General features: G+C 49.0%; 3 protein-coding genes across 3 annotated transcripts; 2 read left to right on the top strand and 1 right to left on the bottom strand.

Annotated features, from left to right (window-relative positions):
- Nucleotides 1-801: 801 nt before the first annotated feature.
- N7466_005644 (uncharacterized protein) lies at nucleotides 802-3,122 on the top strand (the record flags this gene model as incomplete). The annotated part of the gene is made up of 6 exons (XM_057165041.1): nucleotides 802-856; nucleotides 906-1,711; nucleotides 2,026-2,107; nucleotides 2,161-2,252; nucleotides 2,738-2,812; nucleotides 2,916-3,122. The coding sequence occupies 6 exons, from the start codon at nucleotides 802-804 to the stop codon at nucleotides 3,120-3,122; spliced, it is 1,317 nt and encodes a 438-aa protein (XP_057020640.1).
- A 585-nt stretch (nucleotides 3,123-3,707) lies between these two features.
- Nucleotides 3,708-7,373, bottom strand: N7466_005643 (uncharacterized protein; the record flags this gene model as incomplete). The annotated part of the gene is made up of 1 exon (XM_057165040.1): nucleotides 3,708-7,373. The coding sequence occupies one exon, from the start codon at nucleotides 7,371-7,373 to the stop codon at nucleotides 3,708-3,710; it is 3,666 nt and encodes a 1,221-aa protein (XP_057020639.1).
- Nucleotides 7,374-10,712: 3,339 nt separating this feature from the next.
- N7466_005642 (glycoside hydrolase family 55 protein) lies at nucleotides 10,713-13,424 on the top strand (the record flags this gene model as incomplete). The annotated part of the gene is made up of 5 exons (XM_057165039.1): nucleotides 10,713-11,043; nucleotides 11,111-11,569; nucleotides 11,647-12,832; nucleotides 12,895-12,987; nucleotides 13,043-13,424. 5 exons carry the CDS (start codon nucleotides 10,713-10,715, stop codon nucleotides 13,422-13,424), a joined length of 2,451 nt encoding a protein of 816 aa, XP_057020638.1.
- Between the last annotated feature and the right edge of the window lie 78 nt (nucleotides 13,425-13,502).

Raw genomic sequence — 13,502 nt, 5'->3', positions numbered from 1 at the left:
ACGTGCATCCATCGGGGTCTCAGAGATATAGCAGCAATTTGTTGGTGCTTCCCAGGTGTGATATGGATACAAGTCCAACATGATTTGCCTCTCTACCTTATTTCAAGGTTCAAAGTGCCTCCTAGTTAATGTTGATCCCAGGATGTCTAGACATCTAGAGAGACTACGAGAACCCTTGACTCTAGAATTTCCCATATTTTCACATTCATGATTCTAACGAAGGTGTTCGTGTTTTACAATTCCAGAGCTCGAACAATGGACTTCCAAGCCCTGTTCTATGTACATCAATAGTATTGATGCATCCATATGTCTATGCATGTGTAGTCTGTTCAAATATTGGACTGTTATTACATCAATTGATACATATGGGCATTTTGGTATTTCAATGTTGGGCAATATCAATTGATATTTATCCAGATGTCAACCAGTCATATAGTACTATGTATACTGCCTGGGTGCCTGTGGATCATGAATATGTATGCACAGGCTTGTAGTTTTTATTTAGTACTTAACAAAACATTGAATGAAGCACTTGAGACAGAGTGCATTCGAACTTTGAAGTGTTAAGATGAATGTTATCCCTTCTTTTGTAATGTTCAAATGTTCAAGGTTATCTAATCTGGTGAACTCCTTGCGTGATCTCGAATGCACCATGTCGGCGGTACCCGGTTTCTTATCGGCAAAGCTCCCCGCAGTTCGAAGCGACCCCAACTCCCCCAATTCCCCCAATTCCCCTGTTACGCGACCTCTTCCCCTCTCAGAACTCCCTGTTCACCAACATTTCGATTTCAAAATATCAATATGACTGCCTTTCTGAAGAAGCCCTTAAAGCTCGCCCTGGTGCAGCTTGCGTCCGGTATGTGTATCTCTCAAATCTTCAGGTTTCTACGGCTAATTTCGTCTAGGTGCGGATAAGGCAATCAACCTCTCGCACGCCCGAAGCAAGGTCCTTGAGGCTGCACAAGCTGGCGCACGCTTGATTGTGCTTCCAGAGTGTTTCAACTCCCCCTATGGCACACAGTACTTCCCCAAATACGCCGAAACCCTCCACCCCTCCCCTCCGACGAAGGAACAATCGCCCTCATTTCACGCGCTATCAGCCATCGCCGCTGAAGCAAACGCATATTTGGTCGGTGGCAGTATCCCTGAACTCGAAGAGTCCACCAAGAAATACTACAACACCTCGCTGGTATTCTCACCATCCGGCGCATTGATTGGCACCCACCGCAAGACACACTTGTTCGACATCGATATCCCAGGCAAGATCGCATTCAAGGAAAGCGATGTGCTATCTCCGGGTAATCAATTGACAGTGATTGACCTCCCTGAATATGGAAAGATTGGTCTGGCTATTTGCTACGATATTCGGTTCCCCGAGGCTGCCATGATCGCTGCCCGCAAGGGAGCCTTTTTACTCGTGTACCCCGGTGCATTCAATACAACCACTGGCCCACTCCACTGGTCTTTACTTGGCCGGGCTCGCGCCGTGGATAACCAGTCATATGTGGCTCTGTGCAGTCCTTCTCGTGACCTGGAAGCGAGCTATCATGCCTATGGCCACAGTTTGATTACCGACCCTAGTGCCAATATCGTGACTGAAGCAGATGAGAAGGAAACTATCATTTATGCTGATCTGGACAATGATAGCATTTTGAACATTCGCAAAAGCATTCCCATTTACAGTCAGCGGCGGTTCGACCTTTATCCTGACGTGAGTGGCGAAGGTTCTCAATAGATATACTCCATAAGTACTATTTAGAGGTTGGAAGACAGAGTATACAATACATTAGTACAAATTACTTTGTTTATACTACTATCTACTACTTCTCTGTCCTAGGATCTTTTACAGTACTATACATCTTATCTAATTACGACTAGTAGTAGTTTATGGGAGAAATCCAATATTGATGCCTGACTCCTAAGGACAAATACAAGTTAAAGGTGGACACCCGAAGTTCATGGCATCCAACAAATCATAGGACATCACATGACCCACAACCAATCATAATCCTCCCACCGCCTAAGCGAGCCACACTCATCCGAGATCACAAATTTGAATTTCCACTCATCGATCACTTCCGCCCACAGTCGACACCGAACCCTTTCAGTCAGTCTTTCCGCACACCTTCACCCTCCCAACTCCCTCTAACATTGCTGCAGAGATGTCCAACGTCCAGCAGACCGGAAAGAAGCAGCGCTCGGCCATTGCCGACGTGGTGTCGCGCGAGTACACCATCAACTTGCACCGCAGAGTATGTTGAACCCGAAACCTTTTTTTTTTTACCCACGACAACGAGTCTGTGAGGGATCTGTGGAGGCACAATATGGAACTGGACAGAGAACGCCTTCCTTCTGAAACATGGAGTCGGGTTTTTGAATTCTTCAATGAATTTTGAGGGTTCTTGCGCGGGTCTTTGTCTTGGGTCGGGGGATCAGGATGTAAAATTCCTTTTCTTCCCACCTGACTCGAAGCCCAAGTCTGGCCCCTCGGAATGCGATCTGTGGGAAACCACAGTGTTAACTCGTCCTTGCGACGAACCTGTCGTCTGCAGATTTGAAACATAATTTTGCAAGTGACATCCCACTCCCTATAAACGGAAACGGGAACCAGAAAAAAAAGAAGAATTAGTTTTATGAAGTCCACCTATATGGCCAAAACCAGAACATCACAGAGCTCTGTCTCTACATGATGGCATTCGGGCGGAAGACTGATTACGACTTCTTTTCGGTAATATAGTGCCACGGTGTTAGCTTCAAGAAGCGCGCTCCTCGTGCCATCAAGGAGATCCGTGCTTTTGCCGAGCAGGCTATGGTGAGTCTTAACAATTCCTTTCTTATTTCATCCCCGTCTGTGGGAGTTTTCAGCATGTTTGCGCAGATTTCTGACTCTGGTTTTCTTCTTTCGCATTTTACAGGGCACCAAGGATGTCCGCGTCGACCCCCAGCTGAACAAGAAGGTCTGGGAGGCCGGTATCAAGGGTGTTCCTTTCCGTCTCCGCGTTCGCATCTCCCGCAAGCGTAACGATGAGGAGGGTGCTGTCGAGCGTCTGTACTCCCACGTCCAGGCTGTCAACGTCAAGAACCCCAAGGGTCTGCACACCGCTACCGTCGATGACGCGTAAATGAGGTTCACCTTGTCGTTATCATCGCTTCTATGATTCCATGTTACACTTGGGGTTCGGTTGGGGCTTTTTTTTAAAATAAAAATATCTTTTTCATACCCTTGCTTCAGTTCTTATCGTAGGCTCCAGGTAGACTAGTACTTTTTGTTATATCCTTTCACACTATCTCCTCAAAACTCGAATAGATAGAGTACTCTGTATGTTGAAAAGTTCAAGTTGAAGACTCGACGGAAATCAAGTATCCAGATGTCGACGGAAGTCGCTTTCGAATACAGGTTCTACCAGCATAGCAGACCCCGCCATAGTTCCTCCGAAGGACCAACATTGGAAAACATTTCGATAGTGGGTTGGTCCGTACGTTAGTAGTATGCAATGCACTGCTTGAAGATTTGAAGATTTGAGGATTTGAAGATTTGATTCACCTATTGTTAAAAAATACATACTATCTCTCTCTGCTGTAGAGATATTTTGTGGCCATCAAAATCATAATCGAACATTTGGAAAATTCGAAATATTTGAAACGAAAAGATTGAAACAGAGGCTAAAATACAAGATTTAAATTTCCCGATACCGCATACCAATTCCCTAGTACTTGATGGATTCGACCTTGGCGTGGAAGGCGTTGATCGAGTCTGCCTTGACGCGCACAGCCCAATGCTCAAGCGGGCCGTCCACCTGCGGAACCATAAATTGGATTGAACTATTAGTAAGTTGATACTCAAACTCCTTCTTAAGGAGAGTGTTCAAAATTACGGAACCGCTGGGGTCTGCACGGAGAACAATGCGTGCGCGTCCACTCTCATGGACGAGAAGGCTGACAAAACCAGTACCCTGAGATTCCCAACCGGTGCCGAGCTTGAAAGCGCGGGCACGGCATTTGAAAACGCATTCTTCGCCCTCCGTTTCCGCTGCATCTTCAGCCAGACTGAAGATGGCACCAGGTGCTGACTCGTCGTCATTGGTCTCAGAGGCCGAAGTCTCCGTGGCAGGTGTGGCTGCCGGGGTAACGGCAGGAGCGGCAGCAAAAATGGAAGTGGGTGCAGCGGCAAAAATGGAACTCGGGCCAGCGGTAGAAGAAGTCGCAGATACTCCGAATTTGATGGGTTCGGATGGCTTCCATGTGTGATCCAGGCTAGGCTTGGGGGTTGCGGTGTTCTCAGGAGACTTGGCCCGCTTAGACTTACGCAGAGCGTCCTCGTTCGCGTCATCTTCAGCCCGACGTTTGGGAGAGATGGCATGACTTTCGACATCGGACGCGTCGCTGTCCTTGTCATCGTCGACCGGGGGCTGCGGAGTAGGAACACGACCAAAGATGTTCTCGGAGTCAGAAACAGGGAGACTAGGTGAATCGAAAATGGAGCCAGAAGAAGATGGCACAGGAGAGGGCTTCTCACCCGGCGTGGGTGTGGTTGACTTCGGGGAATCCACCGGCTTGCAGCCTTGTCCCGGAATCCAGACCGATTTTGCGGCATCAGCCTTAGCGGCATCAGCGGTAAACTTCGCACGTTTTTCGCGTTGCTTCTCTGCATCACGACGTTCCCATTCTTCCTCGTCGTCTTCTTCGGAGTCGAACTCCTCAGCCTTGCGCTTAGCCTTCTCCTTGGCCGCATTGTCGTCGGCTGTCTTCTTAAACTGAGCCATGAAGTCGACGGGGCCAGAGGTGCCATTCCCGAACTTGGGGGCCGTAGAGGATGAAGGAGCTCCAAACTTGGGGGCCGTAGAGGATGAAGGAGCTCCAAACTTGGGAGCCGCGGAGGATGAGGCTGCTCCAAACTTGGGAGCCGCGGAGGATGAGGCTGCTCCAAACTGAGGAGCCGCTGAGGATGAGGCTGCTCCAAAATTGGGAGCTGCGGGGGTGGATGTTTGTGCTCCAAACTTAGAAGCCGAGCTGGAGGAATCCTGAGCAGGCCCAGGAGAAGAGAACGACTTCGCAAAAATGCTGGCTGTCGTAGACCCGTGGTCGCCATTGGTTTCGGCTTGGCCGTTTTGCATGGGGGGTTTGTCCGAGGCTTCGGTTGTCTCCGGGCGCTTCAACTCCGGGCGCTGTTTGACTGGATGACCCAAGGCATGTCGGACCTTAAGGTAGAAGAGAAGTATGTTGTCGAACAAAGTTTCCCCAGGCCGGGACTGGGCAATCTCTCGCTGGAAACAAATATCCAAGGTTCGGATCTTCCAATGCAACAAGGCTTTGTCCTGCTGATCCTGAGTCAGATGACTGAAATCAGGATGGGGAATATCGTCTCCTGGAATTTTCACTTTGTCGGGCTGCGAAACAGGTGGAGTAGCAGCGCCGAACAGTGGTGCCTTTGGAGGTACAGTCGCCTTCTCCGGCTCCGCAGATGGAGCAGCGGCACTAAAGAGGGATGCCTTTGGAGTTGCACTCGCTTTCTCCGGCTCCGCAGGCTTCGGAGTAGATGAGTTGAGTGAGAAGGATGGAGGTGGGGTGTGAGACTCTGCTGGTTTCGATACAGCACTTAATCCAGCGAATGGGTTTCCTGCTGCCGGTGTAGCGGCCTTGGCGGAGAAAAGATTCGAGGCTGCAGAAGGAGCAGCATTTCCATTCTCTGATTGCGAGACGGAATTGGTAGCAGCACCAAAGAGGGGTGCCTTTGGAGGTACAGTCGCCTTCTCCGGCTGCGCAGGTGAAGTAGCAGCACCAAACAGGGATGCCTTCGGAGTTGCATTCGCTTTCTCCGGCTCTGCAGGCTTCGGGGTAGATGAGTTGAATGAGAAGGGCGAGGGTGGGGTGTAAGACTCTGCTGGTTTCGATGGAGCACTTAATCCAGCGAATGGGTTTCCTGCTGCCGGTGTAGCGGCCTTGACGGAGAAAAGATTCGAGGCTGCAGAAGGAGCAGCATTTCCGTTCTCTGATTGCGAGACAGAATTGGTAGCAGCACCAAAGAGGGGTGCCTTTGGAGCACTCGCCTTCTCTTGCTGCGCAGATGGAGTGGCAGCACCAAATAGGGGTGCCTTTTCAGCCACATTTTCGGGCTCTGCGGGCTTGGTAGTTACTGGTCCGAACGCGAACGGAACAGAAGGATTCTGAGCGGTGGAGGAAGCGCCCAGTCCGCTAAACGGATTACCTGGTTGGGAAGACGGCGCAGAGTTCGCATTCGAAATGAGCATACCATCAGAGGCAGTAACATTCGGGGTATGTGGCTTGGTAGATTGGGGAGTCACAGATCCAAAGAGGTATGAAGGCTTCTGAGCAGTTGATGAAGCGCCCTTTCCGGTAAACGGGTTACCTGCGATGGGTGACGGTAGAGAATTCGCATTCGAAAAGAGAATGGGATCAGAGGGATTCAAGGACGCAGGCCCGGTAGATTGGGAGGGAGTACTAGATCCGAAAGAGAATGGACCAGAGGCCTTCGCGGCATTCAATGGCGTGTTCAGCCCGCCAAACAAGTTGCTTGGCATATTCGCCGGTGTGGCTTTCTTGGAAGAAAGGTCCTGTGAAGCTCCTGAGTCACCGAACAGGCTTCGGTTCAAGGAAGAATCCATAGAAGGCAAGGAAGGCGATGTATTTCCAACATTCGTCTTGGACTTGCTATCAGGTGAAGTTTGCATAGAGTCGGCAACGGAGTTTGCGCCGACATTATTGGTGGCTTGCTGTCCGAACAAGCCAGATGAGAAGGCAGGCTGTTGTGGAGCAGGCTGGTTGCCTCCAAAACCGCCAAAGGAGAAGGATGGAGCTTGCTGGGTGGGTTGCGCAGGCTGCGTAGGAGTAGGGTTGGCGGGGAATGAAGACCCAGCATTAAAGGAAGTGGTAGCAAAGGGATTGGCTGCAGGACCTGAGCCAGAGCCACCGAAGCCTCCAGAGAAGTTGAAGCCCGAGCTTGGCTGGCTAGCGCCGCCACCAAAAGAAAACTGAGATGCGCTTGTTTGGTTAGACTGCGCGGGGGCCGAACTGGCTCCTGGGAAACTTTGGCTTTGGCTAAAATTAAAGCCTGATGGCTGAGCCTGGGCTTGAGGGGCAGTAAATCCAGATGTTGGAAACGCAGGAGCTGCGGTCGTACCACGAGGACGCTTTCTCACATCCTTGATTCTGTCATCGTCACCGTCAGCAAGATCCGCTTCGGCTTGGCGTTTGCCCTTGCGAGTAGAAGTGGAGGGAGTGGGGGAAGGGGAGGGGGAGGGGGAGGGGGAGGGGGAGGGGGAGGGGGAGGGGGAGGAGGAATAAGAGAGATATGAATCGTCGGAGCTTTGAGATTCGTAGAATCCCTTCACGGAGAAGGGTGGAAGAGAAGACATTTTGCAATTTGGAGCAAAGAAACATGGGGGGAAAACAACAACAGGTGTTTGGAACACAACAGGTGCTTGGAAGACAACAGGTGTTTGGAAGACAACAGGTGTTTGGAACACAACAGGCGTTTGGAACAAATGGTGGGGATGGGGGGTGGCGCGAAGGAAAGAAGAAAAGAGGGTGGGTAGAGGGAAGCGCGAGGGGAAGAAGAAGAGAGCACGGGGGAGAGGAAGTGAGAGAAGTCATGAAAAAGTAGTATCAACAAGGCTCAAACACGTCCCAAAAGGGAAATGTCCAACCCACGGCTTGGAGGGGTATGTTGCCATGCTAAACATATTCCCGTCAATCCATACATATCAAGCAGGTTCATTGGTACTTGGTATTGACTTCATCTCCCACTTCCCCTCTCCTCCACCGTCCTCTTGCCATTTCAAACATTCAAGTTGACAATACTCGACAGATCAAGGGGAGGTTTTGATAAAAATGCACCAAACTTACTTTCTGCTCGCCAACTGCGCCGCCGTTGCCCGCTGAGGCTTCTCCTCCGGTGTGCCATGCATGCTAAAAATGTTCTCATCGTCCTTCGATCCCTGAGGACCTTGCGCTGTGCGTTTCGACATCTGTGGTGGTATGTGTGGGAATATTTTCACAATTTGGAAGTTCCAGTCTTTATCATGCAATGTTTGCTAATACTGGGAACCCTATGCACCCTTTTCTGAAGATCGACAACGATCCCTCGATTTCAGCTGTGCGCATGCACCACACCTCCTCGCAGGTCTCACGGGACTTGTAGGTCTTTGGTGAGCTTGATCTCGAATAAGAGAAAGCTCGACAGCCGGATGTTGTGTTTGCGCTCGGTAGCGGACCGCACTCAAGTCCGTCACGCGTGAGGATGAGCTATGATCGCAGGCGAATCTCGGATATCTACGACTTCAGAGAAGAAGTCAAATGACGATGTGAACTGGAACTGATGCAAAGAATGCCGATTGGGAGAAAGGTAAATGGGACTCGGAGTCGATGAGTGGACACGATGAAGGAAATATGGGTGTCTCGATTCGACACGACCTTGTTCGCGATCCGTCGCGCAAGCTGACTCCAACCGGCCACCAGGGTCTAAATTTCGAGGTCGGTGATATGGGAAGAGGCTCTCTTTTGTGATTGAGAAGCTGCTCTAGGTTTGATTTGATGGATAGGAAAAAGTGACCCTGGTTGGATTTTTTTCACTCTTGGGTCGCGGAGACTCATCGAGGCAAGAACAGCAAAAAAATCACAATCACGTGATATTCTTGGCATGGGCAAAAACAAGAAGAACTTTTGTTTTGATAGCTCTGTTGACTACGCAACTCAATAATCCTCGGTTCTACGACTTGGCTCATGCAAGGACTTTTGGAATATGAGATGATAATTTGAGATGGGATGCTATTAAACCACTTGAGCTGGATCTGAAGCAGTTCTGGGGGGGTTTTTGGGTTCAAATGTTCTAGGTTCATGACGTCGCAGTGGAAGAAACCTTTTGAAAGTCCGTCTTAAACCCGTTGCTGTGAGTTCCGGTGCACGGTGCACTTGCAAAGTATTTAATGTTTAGGGACAACTGGTGTCTTTTATCTCTGTACTCTAGTTTAATAAAACATGGATAAATTCACTGTAGATAATAGAACGTCTTTCTCAGTTCAATGTTCCTTCAGCATACCTTTAAATTTTAGACATCTGGAAGCAATATATACCCAACATTTGAACATTGAATGGATGTGTTTTTGGAAAATCAGGCATCAAGTGTATATATATCTGAATGAATGTACTATGGATGTACACCGGATCAGGTAGGCAGGTGATAACTTGGAACTACATAAACTTCAACATTGAATATTTAATGCTGATTAATCACTTCTAACTGGGCAAGGTTAGGCAGCGTTTAAATGCCCGATACTAGAAGTAAAAAAATACAACATCAAATATTCCAAGGTACATTTGAAACTTGCCTGAAGCCCTAGAAAATTTAAATGTTCAAGTGCTTACTAAGCTTCATCACCAACTGGTCGCAAGGTCTCAAGGTCCGTGCATTCAATGTTGTGATGTACGCTTTAACTACTATTAGTCTAGAATGTCTACTTCGTATCCGTACATCACTATCACCTTTTGAAATTACTCTCAAACACCACCGGTGACTTCAAATTTCCTTTAAAGTTTTCTTTTCCCCGGAGCTACCCAAGTGCTCTATAGATCTAACTATGCAGATGTTACTCCCGCGCCAAATGGAACTTGACATTCGTCATGTTCAGCCACAAGCGCTTACATGTTCATTGTAAAACCATGGTGAGAATATAAAGGGAGTGATGAAGGAGTGGCTCGACCAGTGAACTTGTCAGGTCTGGCTCTTTCAAGTGTTTGAAGGACTTGGAAACACTAATATTGTAGAGGAACGGGAACATGTGGAGATTTTCTTCATAGAAAGGTTCTCAGATGATCTCTCCAATCGGGATTTAAGAGGATTGTAGCTTCTTCTCACTCCCGCGTGAAAACCTTGGGAGGACGGATGACTCCACTCAGTGAAGAAAAAAGTAAATAAAAGTAAATAAAATATTAAAAAATGAAAAATGAAAATAAATGAATACTACAGCAGAGAGTAAAGTCAAGTACCAGAAAATGATAAAAAGCAGAAATAATACAAGCATCCACTGGCGTTGCAAGGTTTTCCCTTAATTCCCCTGTGACACCAAACATACCCAGCATGACCCCTGAGTCGCATTTTCTTGAACTTGTGGCGGCAATAAAATCTGCAACTAGTCACATTCCTTTCCGCTTTTCAATCACCTCCGCTGAACTAGTCCCAATGGAACTACATCAAGGATCTATCCTGCCTCAATCAGCTCTCATAGGCCAAAGCCCAAATGTATCGACAGGGGAAACGATCCCCAAGTGGGGCACGATCGGCAATGATTGATTCCAATTCTCTCCAACCGAGATCATGAGCCAGTCCGTCCAGCGTGACAATCGGTCCTCATTACCGGACATTTGAAAGAGGGAAATTTGTCCAAATTGTCAGAATATGCCTGTCACGCTTGGATTTAACGGTCATTCGCCATATATTTCCCCGTCTCAAGTTGTATTCCGGGGTAGGATTATTTCTTCATGACTGGCTTGCCATGGACTAAGAATGATGTGGAGGCGTTCCACGTCCACCCCCTGGTTCTGTGTTGACACGCGCCTATCATGCATCACATCCAACTCGATGCCCGAGACTGCCCTCCTAGGTGGATATAAGACCGGAGCCATTTCCTCTCTTCACAATCTTTGACCCACCCCCACTTTCATTCCTGAGCCAAGGCTTGGTGTGTTGAACTGTAAAGATGCATCTTGCTTCGTTGATCCCCTGTTTGCCATTGCTCGCATATGCACACGCCCGTGTGCTAGACCCTCGCCATGTGGGCAAGGTGCACCATGACGCTCATCTAAACCCCCGATCCATCTACCCGCCCTGTAGCACATCGGCGGCAGCCCTCAGCGTCCCAACACCCATCCAGTCTCAGTCTCTCGATATCTCGGTAGACGCGTCTGTTGAGACAACAGCTGATGCTTCATACTGGTTGGCAGATATTGCGCATCAGGGAATCGCGGCTTTCAATTCTGATCCTTCAGCCTATACTGTCTTCCGCAATGTGATGGACTATGGTGCCAAAGGTAATGTCTGCAAGTATTCTTCCGGTATCAGGAACTGAAATTACTCACCAATTCTTTTATATTCAAGGTGACGGTGTAACCGATGATACCGCAGCAATTAACCTTGCAATCAGTTCTGGGAGTAGATATGGACCTTCGAGTGGAGAGACATCTACTACCACACCCGCTATTGTATACTTCCCCTCAGGAACCTATCTGATCTCGACCTCCATCATCGACTATGACTTCACCCAATTGATTGGCAATGCAAACTCAATCCCGGTGATCAAGGCTACCTCGGGTTTCACGGGTCTAGGATTGATCGATGGAGACCAATACCAAAGCAGTGGAAACCAGGGCTGGACTGCGACAAATGTTTTCTACAGACAGATCCGGAATTTGAAACTGGACTTGACTTCTATCGCAGCAGCCACTAGTGCTACTGGAATCCACTGGCCAGTTGGTCAAGCTACCAGTATCCAGAATGTTGAAATCGTGATGAGCTCCGCCTCGGGAACTCAACACCAAGGCCTTTTCATTGAGAATGGTAAGATTGCGACTCGATGTTCTTTTCTTTTTCTTTCCTTTTCTCTTTTTTGGAGCCGAAACTGATCTATTTGATAGGATCTGGAGGCTTTTTGACTGACATCACTACCACCGGTGGTCTCTACGGATTCAACATCGGTAGCCAGCAATTTACCATGCACAATTTGGTCATCTCCGATGCAGTCACTGCAATCTCTCAAATCTGGGATTGGGGCTGGACCTACCAGGGTCTGAGCATCACAAACTGCACCACTGCCATCGCAATTAACAATGGTGGCGCTGGTGACCAGCTTGTCGGCTCAGTCAACGTCTTCGACAGTAGCATCACAGACTGTTCGACCTTCATCACCACGGCATGGGAAACTTCCACCTCATCCAATGGAAGTCTTATCCTGGAGAATATCGCTCTTAGTGACGTCCCTGTTGCCGTAAAGGGGCCCAGTGGTACCGTTCTTGCTGGTTCATCGGGTTCAACTACTATCAGTGCATGGGGTCAAGGCCACAAGTACTCACCCAGCGGGCCAACCAGCTTCCAGGGCTCATTCACTGCCCCGACGCGCCCGTCTGCTTTGCTTGCCAGTGGGTCTTCCAGATACTATACCAAGACCAAGCCCCAATACTCCGCATCACCCACGTCCTCTTTTGTCAGCATCAGAAGCGCAGGCGCTAAAGGTGATGGTACTACTGACGATACCACGGCTATTCAAGCCGCCCTGACGTCGGCTGCGTCCTCTGGCGCAATTGTCTTCTTCGACCAAGGAACGTACAAGGTCACTTCAACTCTCTATTTCCCCCCTGGCCTCCGACTTGTCGGAGAGGCCTTCCCAGTTATTATGGCCAGCGGCAGCGTCTTCTCCGACATCTCCACTCCCGTCCCGGTGATCCAAGTCGGCAAGAGCGGACAGTCTGGCTCAATCGAATGGTCTGATATGATTGTCAGCACACAGGGATCTACACCTGGCGCTGTCCTGATTGAATGGAATCTGGCAGCCGCGTCGGGTTCTGGAATGTGGGACGTTCACACTAGACTGGGTGGGTTTGATGGCTCAGACCAGCAGTTGGCCCAATGCCCAACTTCTGCTGCTGTTTCCGCAACTTGCGAAAATGCGTATATGTCTATGCACATTACTAGCTCCGCAAGTGGTGTATACATGGAGAACAACTGGCTGTGGACGGCTGATCACGACATCGATGATGCCAGCAATACTCAGATCTCTCTTTACAGTGGTCGCGGTCTGTTGATCGAGGGAACCACCATCTGGTTGTGAGTTAATGACAAGCATATTGTCCCCCTGTAATGATGTTCTTTTGCTTACCAGTTACTAGATACGGAACTGCGGTCGAGCACCACTCGCTCTATCAGTACCAATTCTCAGGCGCCAGTTCGGTTGTGGCAGGCTTCATCCAGACTGAAACACCGTAAGCAGACCCAAGTCCATTTAGTTGGAAATTACCACACTAACACTCCCTCTAGATACTATATGCCCGACCCTGATGCGGCTAACAGTCCTTACCCTACCAACTCGACTCTCAACGACCCCAGCTACAGCACCTGTCTGTCTGGCAACTGCGACGCTCTTGGTCTGCGGGTTCTGGACAGTGATAACATTCTTATCTATGGTGCTGGTCTGTACAGTTTCTTCAACAAGTACAGCACTACCTGCTCTACATTCCCCACCCCAGAGAACTGCCAGAGCGAAATCTTCAGTGTTGAGGGCACCACTAGTGATCTGACAGTTTACACTCTCAGCACAGTGGGCACAACCAACATGATTGTCAAGGATGGGGTGTCGCTGGCGGTCGTGAGTGACAACCTGGATACGTATGCCGCTACGATCGCATACTTTACCCTATAAGATTTTTTTCTTTCAAATTTCTTTCTTACCATGTCTCTGGTACATACTTTGCTATACGCAATCATTTCCGATGAATAT

Source organism: Penicillium verhagenii (genome assembly GCF_028828195.1).
Source record: "Penicillium verhagenii strain IBT 33310 chromosome Unknown utg000006l_segment0_segment0, whole genome shotgun sequence".
NCBI classification, from domain to species: domain Eukaryota; kingdom Fungi; phylum Ascomycota; class Eurotiomycetes; order Eurotiales; family Aspergillaceae; genus Penicillium; species Penicillium verhagenii.
The sequence above is the reverse complement of the archived record's forward strand: the minus strand, read 5'-3'. Positions and strand labels throughout refer to the sequence as shown.